Source organism: Pongo abelii, chromosome 16, assembly GCF_028885655.2.
Source record: "Pongo abelii isolate AG06213 chromosome 16, NHGRI_mPonAbe1-v2.0_pri, whole genome shotgun sequence".
NCBI lineage: Eukaryota > Metazoa > Chordata > Mammalia > Primates > Hominidae > Pongo > Pongo abelii.
In genome coordinates this window covers 104,174,591-104,188,844 of record NC_072001.2, presented here as the reverse complement: position 1 = coordinate 104,188,844, position 14,254 = coordinate 104,174,591, and the positions used below count along the sequence as shown (strand labels likewise).

General features: G+C 43.4%; 1 protein-coding gene across 3 annotated transcripts in view; it reads right to left on the bottom strand.

Moving 5' to 3' along the window:
• LRRK1 (leucine rich repeat kinase 1) overlaps nucleotides 1-14,254 on the bottom strand; it is a 155,060-nt gene that overhangs the window by 94,469 nt on the left and 46,337 nt on the right. For all 3 annotated transcript variants that reach the window (XM_024232405.3, XM_063716320.1, XM_063716321.1), the window contains one exon: nucleotides 2,312-2,475. In XM_024232405.3, coding sequence (XP_024088173.2) covers nucleotides 2,312-2,475 — 164 coding nt within the window. The remainder of the gene's footprint in view (nucleotides 1-2,311; nucleotides 2,476-14,254) is intronic.

Below are 14,254 nucleotides of genomic sequence, written 5' to 3'. Positions count from 1 at the left end.
TTTCATTCCAGGTACTGTTCTCACCTACTCTTGGTATTGAGGTTGTGTTAGCTTCATCAAAGGAACAGGTGAGTGCACGTTCTTTTTCTATTTTCTGGACAAGTGATTATATTATTTAGTAAAACACACCAGTAAAACCATGTAGACCTAGAATTTGTTTTGTCAGAAGGTTTTACATGATTGATTTATTTCCTTCATGGTTGAAAGACTATTCATGCTTTCTGTTTCTTTTTAAAGTTAAATTTTTCTTTTTATTTGTTCATTTCATCTAAATTTTTGAGTGTTTTAACATAAACTTGTTCATAATACCTTCTCTTATTATGTTTTTAATGCTTGTATAAACTGTCATGAAGTTCTCTTTTATATTCCTGACTTATCTATTTCTTCTTTTTTACCCTTTACTCTCACCAGAGATTTTCTATTTTATTAATCTCTTCAAAGAACCAATTTTTGATTTGATGGTCATTTCTACTTCCTTCTACTTTGCTTTCTATTTATTTTGCTGTTTCCATGTCCTGTTATCCTTTTGAAAATTATGACATTATTTTATATCGACTTGTAAAAGCTCCTTGTCAATGAAGGATATTAGCCATATACCTTCTCCTTTTGCATCAGTCCTTGACTCTTATTTATGGTATTCTTTGGACCTATAATTTTACATTTTTATGAAAACACAGATGTATCCATCCTTTTCCTCACTGTCTTCTCAAAGTCCAATCAGCTGGGATTTCATCAGCCCTGTATTCAGGGGAGAGGCAGCTTTCTAGGAACCTTCTCGATTTTGAGTTGCCACTGTCCATGATGCCACAGAGAAGAGACCCACACCCTGGACTCTGTTTTCCTTTATTCAAATATTGGCCAGAGTGCCCTTTCCCAAATTATGATGCCACTCCCTTTAACAGCTTTTCCACCCTCAGGATGAAGTCACATCCCCCTTGGCTCTCAGGTCCCTCCATGATCATCCTTCCCCGTCAGCATCTTCTGCTGCTGCCACATCCCTGAATCTGCAAGCTCTGGAATGAGCCACTATCTCTGGCTGCTTGGCCACTTGACAGGGATGCCAGGCTGTGTTTGCTGCACAGCTCCTCCCTGCTTGAGGCCACTGGGGTCCACCTGAGGAGCCCACAGCTCTGACCTGCTTGTGTGCACGGCGCAGCTCTCTCTGTGCAGAAGAATGATCCTTTGCCATATCCACCATGAATTCCTAATCAGAGGGATCTCAAATGCCTTCCTTCTGCTTAACAATTCCCAAGCATGCTGTACTGTCCCTCTCCCAATCTCTTACACTTCTGAGAAGAGGTTGGAGTTTCAGGAATTAAATGAATTCTAACTATCAATTAAATGGAGACATGTTAAACCTGTCCTAATCAAACTAATGCAAATAAAACATCCTTAAGGTATTTTCATGATAATAGCCGGTAAGAATCCCCGACAAGGGCAAAACATGTGGTAATGGCCCACTCCAATTTTTGCTGGGAGGGTTAATCTGTAGAAGATTTTTGGAAAACAGCTTGGCATGTATTCCAAAACTTTAAAAGTCCATATCTACATTCTCAATCCCTGCAGACAATAAGAAAAGAATTAGGCAAAACATTCGATAGAGCATCATTTATATTAGTAAGAAATGAGAAGCAATCCAAATTTCCAACCAAGATGAATAGCCAGGCAGACACAGTCCCTCTAGATGGAGTGTCATGTAGCCATTGAACGAGACGCCTATAAGGAATTTTTAATCACCTGGAAAATTCTTAAAATAATATTATAAAAGTACAAGCAGCAGCTGCATAACCATATATGCAATCTGTCTGCATCTATATTAGAAACAACAACAACAACAACAACAATGTATGCTCAGATCGGCAGGCTGGAAGAAAATACAGCAAAACTGTTAAGTGGGTTTTAGGGTGTATCAGGCATTTGGTAACTTTTTTGTCCCATTTTTCCTACTTTTATGTATTTTCTAAATTTTATTTTTCCAGCATGTGCTACTTTTTATAATGACGAAAAGCGTAAAAGAATACAGTAGGTTAAGCCTCTGGGTGGCATTTTGTTCTTTACATAGACGTGACCCCACCCCTGTCCCTCGAAGGCCTCCCATGAAAAGGTGGCAGGGGCCTGCTTAGGTGATATCAGACTGAGAAGTCAGTTGGAAAGGAAAGGCGCCCACAAGTTTATATGCAAAATGAGGCATTTCCAGAACGCAATAAAAATGCTCATTACAGTTACGACAATAACGAGAAAGTCATCCGAGCGGCCACCTTCGTCCAGCCCGGGACTGCACTGGTGGCCGCAGGGGCAGGCACTCCCCTACCTTTTCCCGCTGGGACGCGCACCGGTCGCAGGCCTCCTTGAGCAGGTCCCGGGCGCCGCCGCGGTCTCCCCGCCTGTACGCGGCGCGAATGCCTTCCGTGCCGTGGGGCTGCGCTGTGGGGTCACCGCCCGGCGTGGACGGTTTGCTGCCCATGTCCCCGGCACCTGCGTGGGAGGAAGCACACACACAGCGTCACCGTCAGCTGCCGGCGTGCTCTTGAGAATCATCGCAGAACACAGCGGGAGGATGCGCGGTCCATTGCGCGATCGTGGGGGCTTCAGCAAGAGAAGGGGGTGACCCCGCAATGCTCCCTGCACTCGCCGCCCCGCCACGCGCGACCCTGCCTCAGAGCCCTCCCGGGGCTGGTGCGAAGGGGGCTGTCTGCGAAGGCACCGGGCGGCGAGGATTCTGCAGCGAGGCCGCCACCTGGAGCCCGTCCAGGGCACCGGGGACAGCTGCCTGCGGGGGAGGCCGGGCTGACCTCACCGACGGCAGCGGAGGAGCAGGGGCTTCGGCGAGAGGGGGCTGGAGGTCTCAGCCAAGCTGTCCCGCGGCTGTGCCCACAGGGGACGTATGTAGTGATGGAAGAAAGACAGGCCAACTCCTGGGGGTGTGGAGATCTAGACGCTTTCCCTCCCTGCCTAGAAAACCCCACGAAGGGCGTGGGATTCACATCAGCAGCCCTCGCTCCAGACCTGCCCTTGCACAAACGCGCTGCGCAACGATCGGGGACAACCCCCCGAAACGCGGGGCCTCGGTCGCGCTGGTTCACCAGAGCCCTGGGCCGCTCCGGGTCATCTGAGCACCTGGTGCCACGCGGGAGGACAGGCCAGCCTTGCGGGAGGCCGCGATCCGGCACCCGGGCCATTCCACAAAAGCGGCGGTCACTTACGGAGCGGCCCAGGCCGAGCACTGGCGGCTGCAGAAGGAGCCCAGGGAAAGGAAGGCGACCTCTCGCCCTCCCTGAGCTGCCACTCTAGAAGGGGTTCACAGTGAGGGCCTGTGGACCCCGAAAGGCTAACAGGCTTCAGAAGTTCCCTGAACATCCTGAAATTGTACACAAAGCTGGGTGTGTGTGTGTGCATTTTTTCGACGACAAAATTCAAAGCTTCTACCAGATTTCCAAAGAGGTTAGGGAACAACAGTAAAAAGCGTTCTCTCCATAGATATTACAGAAAAGACTGCAATGGATGAGCAGTTAAATTCTGATTGTGTGGAATGATAGCAGAAATAGGGAAAGAATACTGTTGTGAAAGGTGACCAAGCAAATTGGGTTATTGTTTTTATACCCAACTAAAAGGGAGCTGAGAAGCCAAGAAGAAAAAGCACTCAGGGCATAAAACATTACTCCAAAAACATGATTCTCTACAAGTCCGACTGCTAAAAATACCTACTACAACTAAAACTAGTTTTATCTAATAACTACTAAAACGACTTTAAAACTAGCTTTACCCCACAACTGTCACTCACCCATCATAACTTGCCAACTCTCCAAAACCTTGCTAATACTAATAAGTTTTCTTGAAAAACACACATAACATTTCTCCTTTTTATTACAAAACTGCCAATCTTCTCTTTATACTTCAAACATACCGAAACACACACACACACTCTCTCTCTCTCTCTCTCTATATATATATACATATATATATTCCAAATTACAATTCTTATATCCCAAGAAAACATTAGATTTTAAAATCCTTTTGAGGCTGGGTGTGGTGGCTCATGCCTGTAATCCCAGCACTTTGGGAGTCCGAGGCAGGCAGATTACTTGAGGTCAGGAGTTCGAGACCAGCCTGGCCAACATGGTGAAACCCCGTCTCTACTAAAGACAGAAAAATTAGCCGGGTTTGGTGGCACACGCCTGTAATCCCAGCTACTCAGGTGGCTGAGGCACAAGGATCACCTGAACCCAGGAGCCTGAGGTTGCAGTGAGCTGAGATCATACCACTGCACTCTAGCCTGGGTGACAGAGCAAAACTCTGTCTAAAAAAAAAAAAAAAAAAAAATTATTTTGTCATTTGCAACAGCAGGGATGGAACTGGAGGTCATTATCCTGAGTGAAATAAGCAGGCACAAAAAGACAAATATTGCATGTTCTCACTTATTTGTGGGAGCTAAAAATTTGATCACATGGAGGCAAAGACTGGAAAAATGGGAAAAACAGCTAACAGAGACTGAGAAGGGTGAGTGTGGGAGCAGGGAAGACAAACAGAAGTGGGTTAAAGGGTACAAGCATACAGTAAGAAGGAATAAATTCAATGTTTGATAGCAGAGTAGGGTGACTATAGTTAACAAAAATGTACTGTATTCAGGTGATGGACACCCTAAATGCCCTGACTGGATCACCACATACTATATACACATAACAAAATGTCACATACACCCCACAAATTTGTACACCCCACAAATAAAAAATAAAAATTCACCTCTACGTTTTTATTTTGACTTCAACACTATCATTCTTTGCCAAGTTCACACAGCCAGTAGAGGCAAACTGGGACAGAAGTTTGGTCTCCCAGCTCTCAAGCTAAACCCAACCCATCTTTGTGCTGCCTCTCTGAAGGGATGAATAAAACAGGCTTTGGATTGATTTTCTTCTTCTTTTTTCTTTTTCTTTTTTTTTTGAGACACAGTTTCACTCTGTTTCCAAGGCTGGTGTGCAGTGGCGCGATCTCGGCTCGCTGCAATCTCCACCTCCCGGGTTCAAGTGATTCTCATGCCTCAACCTCCTGAGTAGCTGGGATTACAGGTGCATGCCACCAAGTCCAGCTAAGTTTTGTATTTTTAGTAGAGATGGGGTTTCACCATGTTGGCCAGGCTGATCTCAAACTCTCGACCTCAAGTGATCCACCCACCTCAGCCTCGCAAAGTGCTGGGATTACAGGCGTGAGCCACTGTGCCTGGCCTTGTTTTTCTTTTTAAATGTAAATGCATAGCACAGTTGGCTCACAAACATACACCTCACAAAAATGAATCACATAATAGCAGTTAACATTTGAAAAATTGAAAAAATATTTTATGATAGTATAAAATTACATTCTTAGAAAAAAATGTAACAAAAGATGGGCAAGATCTGTACACTGAAAACATAAAACATTGCTGAGACAAAGTGAACAAGACCTAAATAAGTGGGAAGACATCCATCTTCAAGGATTAAAATAATCAGTACTGTTAAGATGTTAATTCTCAGGATGATGCTGGCCTCATAAAATGAGTTAGGGAGGATTCCCTCTTTTTCTATTGATTGGAATAGTTTCAGAAGGAATGGTACCAGTTCCTCCTTGTACCTCTGGTAGAATTTGGCTGTGAATCTATCTGGTCCTGGACTCTTTTTGGTTGGTAAGCTATTGATTATTGCCACAATTTCAGAGCCTGTTATTGGTCTATTCAGAGATTCAACTGCTTCCTGGTTTAGTCTTGGGAGGGTGTATGTGTCCAGGAATTTATCCATTTCTTCTAGATTTTCTAGTTTATTTGCATAGAGGTGTTTGTAGTATTCTCTGATGGTAGTTTGTATTTCTGTGGGATTGGTGGTGATATCCCCTTTATCATTTTGTATTGTGTCTGTTTGATTCTTCTCTCTTTTTTTCTTTATTAGTCTTGCTAGCGGTCTATCAATTTTGTTGATCCTTTCAAAAAACCAGCTCCTGGATTCATTAACTTTTTGAAGGGTTTTTTGTGTCTCTATTTCCTTCAGTTCTGCTCTGATTTTAGTTATTTCTTGCCTTCTGCTAGCTTTTGAATGTGTTTGCTCTTGCTTTTCTAGTTCTTTTAATTGTGATGTTAGGGTGTCAGTTTTGGATCATTCCTGCTTTCTCTTGTGGGCATTTAGTGCTATAAATTTCCCTCTACACACTGCTTTGAATGTGTCCCAGAGATTCTGGTATGTTGTGTCTTTGTTCTCGTTGGTTTCAAAGAACATCTTTATTTCTGCCTTCATTTCGTTATGTACCCAGTAGTCATTCAGGAGCAGGTTGTTCAGTTTCCATGTAGTTGAGTGGTTTTGAGTGAGCTTCTTAATCCTGAGTTCTAGTTTGATTGCACTGTGGTCTGAGAGACAGTTTGTTATAATTTCTGTTCTTTTACATTTGCTGAGGAGTGCTTTACTTCCAAGTATGTGGTCAATTTTGGAATAGGTGTGGTGTGGTGCTGAAAAAAACGTATACTCTGTTGATTTGGGTTGGAGAGTTCTGTAGATGTCTATTAGGTCTGCTCAGCGCAGAGCTGAGTTCAATTCCTGGGATACCAAAGCCGGGCAGAGACACAACAAAAAAAGAGAATTTTAGACCAATATCCTTGATGAACATTGATGCAAAAATCCTCAATAAAATACTGGCAAACCAAATCCAGCAGCACATCAAAAAGCTTATCCACCATGATCAAGTGGGCTTCATCCCTGGGATGCAAGGCTGGTTCAATATACGCAAATCAATAAATGTAATCCAGCATATAAACAGAAGCAAAGACAAATACCACATGATTATCTCAATAGATGCAGAAAAGGCCGTTGACAAAATTCAACAACGCTTCATGCTAAAAACTCTCAATAAATTAGGTATTGATGGGACACATCTCAAAATAATAAGAGCTATCTATGACAAACCCACAGCCGATATCATACTGAATGGGCAAAAACTGGAAGCATTCCCTTTGAAAACGGGCACAAGACAGGGATGCCCTTTCTCACCACTCCTATTCAACATAGTGTTGGAACTTCTGGCCAGGGCAATCAGGCAGAAGAAGGAAATAAAGGGTATTCAATTAGGAAAAGAGGAAGTCAAATTGTCCCTGTTTGCAGATGACATGACTGTATATCTAGAAAACCCCATTGTCTCAGCCCAAAATCTCCTTAAGCTGATAAGCAACTTCAGCAAAGTCTCAGGATACAAAATCAATGTACAAAAATCACAAGCATTCTTATACACCAATAACAGACAAACAGAGAGCCAAATCATGAGTGAACTCCCATTCACAATTGTTTCAAAGAGAATACAATACCTAGGAATCCAACTTACAAGGGATGTGACGGACCTCTTCAAGGAGAACTACAAACCACTTCTCAATGAAATAAAAGAGGATACAAACAAATGGAAGAACATTCCATGCTCATGGGTAGGAAGAATCAATATCGTGAAAATGGCCATACTGCCCAAGGTAATTTATAGATTCAATGCCATCCCCATCAAGCTACCAATGACTTTCTTCACAGAATTGGAAAAAACTACTTTAAAGTTCACATGGAACCAAAAAAGAGCCCGCATCGCCAAGTCAATCCTAAGCCAAAAGAACAAAGCTGGAGGCATCACGCTACCTGACTTCAAACTATACTACAAGGCTACAGTAACCAAAACAGCATGCTACTGGTACCAAAACAGAGATGTAGATCAATGGAACAGAACAGAGCCCTCAGAAATAACACCACATATCTACAACTATCTGACCTTTGACAAACCTGAGAAAAACAAGCAATGGGGAAAGGATTCCCTATTTAATAAATGGTGCTGGGAAAACTGGCTAGCCATATGTAGAAAACTGAAACTGGATCCCTTCCTTACACCTTATACAAAAATTAATTCAAGATGGATTAAAGACTTAAACGTTAGACCTAAAACCATAAAAACCCTAGAAGAAAACCTAGGCAATACCATTCAGGACATAGGCATGGGCAAGGACTTCATGTCTAAAACACCAAAAGCAATGGCAACAAAAGCCAAAATTGACAAATGGGATCTAATTAAACTAAAGAGCTTCTGCACAGCAAAAGAAACTACCATCAGAGTAAACAGGCAACCTACAAAATGGGAGAAAATTTTCACAACCTGTTCATCTGACAAAGGGCTAATATCCAGAATCTACAATGAACTCAAACAAATTTACAAGAAAAAAACAAATAACCCCATCAAAAAGTGGGCGAAGGACATGAACAGACACTTCTCAAAAGAAGACATTTATGCAGCCAAAAATCACATGAAAAAATGCTCACCATCACTGGCCATCAGAGAAATGCAAATCAAAACCACAATGAGATACCATCTCACACCAGTTAGAATGGCAATCATTAAAAAGTCAGGAAGCAACAGGTGCTGGAGAGGATGTGGAGAAACAGGAACACTTTCGCACTGTTGGTGGGACTGTAAACTAGTTCAACCATTGTGGAAGTCAGTGTGGCGATTCCTCAGGGATCTAGAACTAGAAATACCATTTGACCCAGTAATCCCATTACTGGGTAGATACCCAAAGGACTATAAATCACATGTTATAAAGACACATGCACACGTATGTTTATTGTGGCACTATTCACAATAGCAAAGACTTGGAACCAACCCAAATGTCCATCAATGATAGACTGGATTAAGAAAATGTGGCACATATACACCATGGAATACTATGCAGCCATAAAAAAGGATGAGTTCATATCCTTTGTAGGGACATGGATGAAATTGGAAATCATCATTCTCAGTAAACTATTGCAAGGACAAAAAACCAAACACCACATGTTCTCACTCATAGGTGGGAACTGAACAATGAGAACACATGGACAGAGGAAGGGGAACATCACACTCTGGGGACTGTTGTGGGGTGGGGGAGGGGGTAGGGATAGCATTAGGAGATATACCTAATGCTAAATGACAAGTTAATGGGTGCAGCACACCAGCATGGCACATGTATACATATGTAACTAACCTGCACATTGTGCACATGTACCCTAAAACTTAAAGTATAATAATAATAATTAAAAAAAAGATGTTAATTCTCTTTGATTTTATCTATAGATTCAATTTAATCCCAACTATGATTCCAATAGGGTCATTTTTGGGGGATAGAAATTGACAATCTGATTCTTAAATTTATATGGAAATTTGAAAGACCTAGAATATCCAAAGCAACCTTGAAAAAGAAGAGAGTTGGAGAATGTACACTACCTGATTTCAAGACTTGGAAAGGATGGAGTTGGAAGCCATTATCCTTCCAACAAACAAACCACAAAGCTATAGTAATCAAGACAGTATGGTACTGGTATAGACAAATGGCTCCAAGGGACAGAACAGAGGGTTGAAAAATAGACCTGTGCTTGTACATCCAATTGATTTTTGACAAGGGAGCCAAAGCAGTACAATGGGAAAAGCAAAGTCTTTTCAGTAAAAAGTGCTGGAACAACTGGACACTCTCATTTAATAAAAAGCAGCCCTGACCCCTACTTCTCACCATATACAAATATCATCTTGAGATGGCACACACATGTTCATTACAGCACTATTTACAATAGCAAAGTCATGGAATCAACCCAAATGCCCATCAATGATGGACCGGATAAAGAAAATGTGTGGCTGGGTGTGGTGGCTCATGCGGTGGCTCATGCCTATAATCCCAGCACTTTGGGAGGCCGAGGCAGGTGGATCACCTGAGGCCAGGAGTTCGAGACCAGCCAGGCCAACATGGTGAAACCCCGTCTCTACTAAAAATACAAAAAATTAGCCCAGCGTGGTGGTGGGCAACTGTAATCTCAGCTATTATGAAGGCTGAGGCAGGAGAATCGCTTGAACCTGGGAGGCAGAGGTTGCAGTGAGCCGAGGTAGCGCCACTGCACTTCAGCCTAGTCAACAAGAGCAAAACTCTGTCTCAAAAAAAAAAAAGAAAAAAGAAAAGAAAATATGATACATATATACACCATAGAATACTATGCAGCCATAAAAATGAATAAGATTATCTCTTTGCAGGGACATGGATGGAGTTGGAAGCCATTATCCTCAGCAAGCTAACACAGGAACAGAAAACCAAATACCACATGTTCTCGCTTATAAGTGGGAGCTGATTGATGAGAATACATGGAAACAAGAGGGGAACAACACACACTGGGCACCTGTGGTGAGGGAGGGTGGGGAAAGAGCATAAGGAAGAATAGCTAATGGATGCTGGGCTTAATACCTGGGTGATGGGATGATCTGTGCAGTAAATCCCCATGGCACATGTTTACCTATGTAACAAACAAGCACATCCTGCTCATGTACCCCTGAACTTGAAAAAAAAGTTGAAAAAAAAGAAAAAATAACTGAGATGAATCATGGACCTAAACATAAAGGCTAAAACTATGACGCTTCTAGGAAAACATAGGGGAGACTATCTTCATGACTTGAGAGTAAATCTTTACTTACTTTCTTACATGGGACACAGAAAACAATAACCAGGAAAGGAAAAATTGCTAAATCAGGCTTCATCAAAATTTAAAACTTCTGCTCCTCAAAAGACACCATTTAAAGTTAAATAGGCAAATTATAGACTACAATAACATTTTCAGATATTGAAAATGAATGGTATCTAGAATATAAAAACTCATATAACTCCATAATAAAAAGACAAACAATCCAATTGAAAATGAGCAGGCTGGACCTGGTGGCTCACACCTGTAATCCCAGCAATTTGGAAGGCCAAGGTGGGTGGATCCATTGAGCCTAGGAGTTTGAGACCAGCCTGGAAAACATGTAGACCCTGTCTCTACAAAACATTTTAAAAATTAGCCGGGCATGGCGGTGCACACCTGTAGTCCCAGCTACTCAGGAAGCTGAGATGTGGGAGGATGGCTTGAGCCCAGGAGGTCAAGGCTTCAATGAGCTGTGACTGCACCACTGCACTCCACTGGCCTGGGTGACAGAACAAGACTTAGTCTCAAAAAAACAAAACAGAAGGAAGGGAAAGGAAAGGAAAGGAAAGGAAAGGAAGGGAGGGGAGGGGAGGGGAGGGGAGGGGAGGGGAGGGGAGGGGAGGGGAGGGGAGGGAAGGGAAGTGAAGGGAAAGGAGAAGGGAAGGGAAGGGAAAGGGGAAGGGAAGGGAAGGGAAAGGGGAAGGGAAGGGAAGGGAAAGGGGAAGGGAAGGGAAGGGAAAGGGGAAGAGGAGGGGAGGGGAGGGAAGGGAAGGGAAGGGAAGGGAAGGGAAGGGGAAGGGGAGGGGAGGGGAGGGGAGGGAAGGGAAGGGAAAGGGGAAGGGGAGGGGAGGGGAGGGAAGGGAAGGGAAGGGAAGGGAAAGGGGAAGGGGAGGGGAGGGGAGGGAAGGGAAGGGAAGGGAAAGGGGAAGGGGAGGGGAGGGGAGGGAAGGGAAGGGAAGGGAAGGGAAAGGGGAAGGGAAGGGAAGGGAAAGGGGAAGGGAAGGGGAAGGGAAGGGGAGGGGAGGGGAGGGAAGGGAAGGGAAGGGAAGGGAAAGGGGAAGGGGAGGGGAGGGGAGGGAAGGGAAGGGAAGGGAAGGGAAGGGAAAGGGGAAGGGGAGGGGAGGGGAGGGGAGGGAAGGGAAGGGAAGGGAAGGGAAGGGAAAGGGGAAGGGGAGGGGAGGGGAGGGAAGGGAAGGGAAGGGAAAGGGGAAGGGGAGGGGAGGGGAGGGAAGGGAAGGGAAGGGAAAGGGGAAGGGGAGGGGAGGGGAGGGAAGGGAAGGGAAGGGAAGGGAAAGGGGAAGGGAAGGGAAGGGAAAGGGGAAGGGGAGGGGAGGGGAGGGAAGGGAAGGGAAGGGAAGGGAAAGGGGAAGGGGAGGGGAGGGGAGGGAAGGGAAGGGAAGGGAAAGGGGAAGGGAAGGGAAAGAGGAAGGGAAGGGAAGGGAAGGGGAAGGGAAGGGAAGGGAAAGGGGAAGGGAAGGGAAGGGAAAGGGGAAGGGAAGGGAAGGGAAAGGGGAAGGGAAGGAAGGAAGGAAAGAAAGAAAGGAAAAGGGAAGGGAAGGGAAGAGAAGGGGAAGGTGAAGGAAAGGGGAAGGGAAGGAAGGAAAGAAAGAAAGGAAAAGGGAAGGGAAGGGAAGGGAGGAAGGAAGGAAGGAAGGAAAGAAAGAAAGAAAGAAAGAAAGAAAGAAAGAAAGAAAGAAAAAAGAAAGAAAGGAAGGAAGAAAAAAAGAAAGAAAGAGAAAAGGAAGAGAGAAAAGGAAGAAAGAAAAGGAAGAAAGAGAGGGCAAAGATTTAAACAGCAAAAAAAATTCAAAAAGCTCAATGTCATTAGTCATCAGGGAAATGCAAATTAAAACCACAACGAGATACCACTATGCTCTCACCAGAATGGCTAAAATTGTAAGACCAACACTACTTAGTGAGGAAACGGAACAACCAGAATGTTCATGCCTTACTGGCTAGAGTGCAAAATTGTCCAATCACTTTGGAAACAGGTCTGGTGGTTTCTTATAAAACTACATGTATATCTACCCTATGACCCATAAATTCCATTCTTATCTAACCAAGAGAAATATGTCCAAAAATGTATCCAAGAATGTTCATAGCAGCCTTATTCATGATATTTCTAAACTGTAAATAGCCCAAGTGTCCATCCACAGGAGAACGAATAAACAAACTGTGGTACAGTAACTACTCAACAATAAAAAGGAAGGACCGATTGATCTATGGAAAGACTGATAGCAATCTCAAAAAAAATAATGCTGAGTGAAAGAAACCTTGTAGAAAAATGATTCCATTTATATGCTGTTCTAAGATACAGTGAAAAAAATCAGAAGAGTGGATCGTGGGCATAGGGTAGTCAGTGAGTTTTACTGTGGATGGGGCATAAGGACATCAGTTTGGTGGTTCTATATCTCACTGGAGTTCTCATTACACAGTTGCTGTATTTGTCAAAACTTATCAAGCAGTCCATTTAAGATATGTGTATCTTACTTTATATATATTTTACCTAAAAAAACTACAAACAATATTGAACCTTAGTCCATACTATGTACGCTACAGTATTTAAGAGTGAAGTGTACAGATGTTTGCAATATGCTTTGAAATGCATTAAAAATGAGTGGATGGTTGGAGAGAAAGGCAAGAGAGAAATTTTGGAAAGTGTTAATGGTGTGATCTGAGTGGTAGGTATATGAATATAGATGGTTCAATTCTTTCAACTTTAGTGTATGTTTGAAATTTTTCATAACAAAATGTTGGGAGAAAATGTGAGTCCTAATGTCTATACTCTAAATGCATGGCTTGCCATATGACACAAGGTATGAGCTCTTGCCACCAAAGCTGAAAAATCCTGCTCTGTAGAAAGGCAAAGGCAAGCTGTTTACAGAGCAAAGCCCCTAATACCAATCCAGGGTCTTTACAACTCACGCTAAGCCATGAAAAATCCTGCTCTGTAGAAAGGCAAAGGCAAGCTGTTTACAGAGCAAAGCCCCTAATACCAATCCAGGGTCTTTACAACTCACGCTAAGCCATGACCTGCTCCATTTCAAAGGCAATCGTTCTGAAAATCCAAGTAAATGGATGACCATCACACACAATCTGTATCATTCCTGAGATGCCAACACAGAGTTGCTGTGTCTGAGTGGAGATTATTGTGTCTTGGCTGTGTGCTTTTGAAAAGAGGAATCGGGAAAAGGCTTGGTGTATAAGCGGTTATATGTGTGAATAAGAAAGCTTCACTTCCCAACACACATTAACAGTCACCATTAATCATTTACAGGCAGAGCCCCTGAGACATGTGAGAGCAGGCCAGAGGGAGAAAGGCTATTAGCAGGGCCCAGAAGGAATAGAATCAACTGCAGTCATCCCTCAGATGGGGGCACTTAATTATGTCATTGCTTGTCTCTCAGAATTAAACAAATACCCGCTTATCCAGTAAAAGACATGTGCAGGCATGTGTTTGTGTGAATGCACAAGCAGGTATGAAGTAGCCTCTTCTGTCCATGTTAGGAACATACATACAAACAGCTAAAACCTTTAAGCCCAAGTTAAGGGACATTGTGAAGGTGGAACTTAGGGCATATGTAGGCCATAAGGTGCCCATGAGATTACAAGGGTGATTTAACTTGATTTTTCGATCATGCCTTGTGTGTGGAGTAGATGATGTAATAAGAATCTAGAACCTGCTCAGTTCTCTTTACATTATAAAAATGTTGTGGTGTTTATCTGTTTCGACTCTGACTTTCTTAAGTTGCAAGGGTGACACCATATCCACTCTCACCGACCCTGTGGGCTGAGGGTCT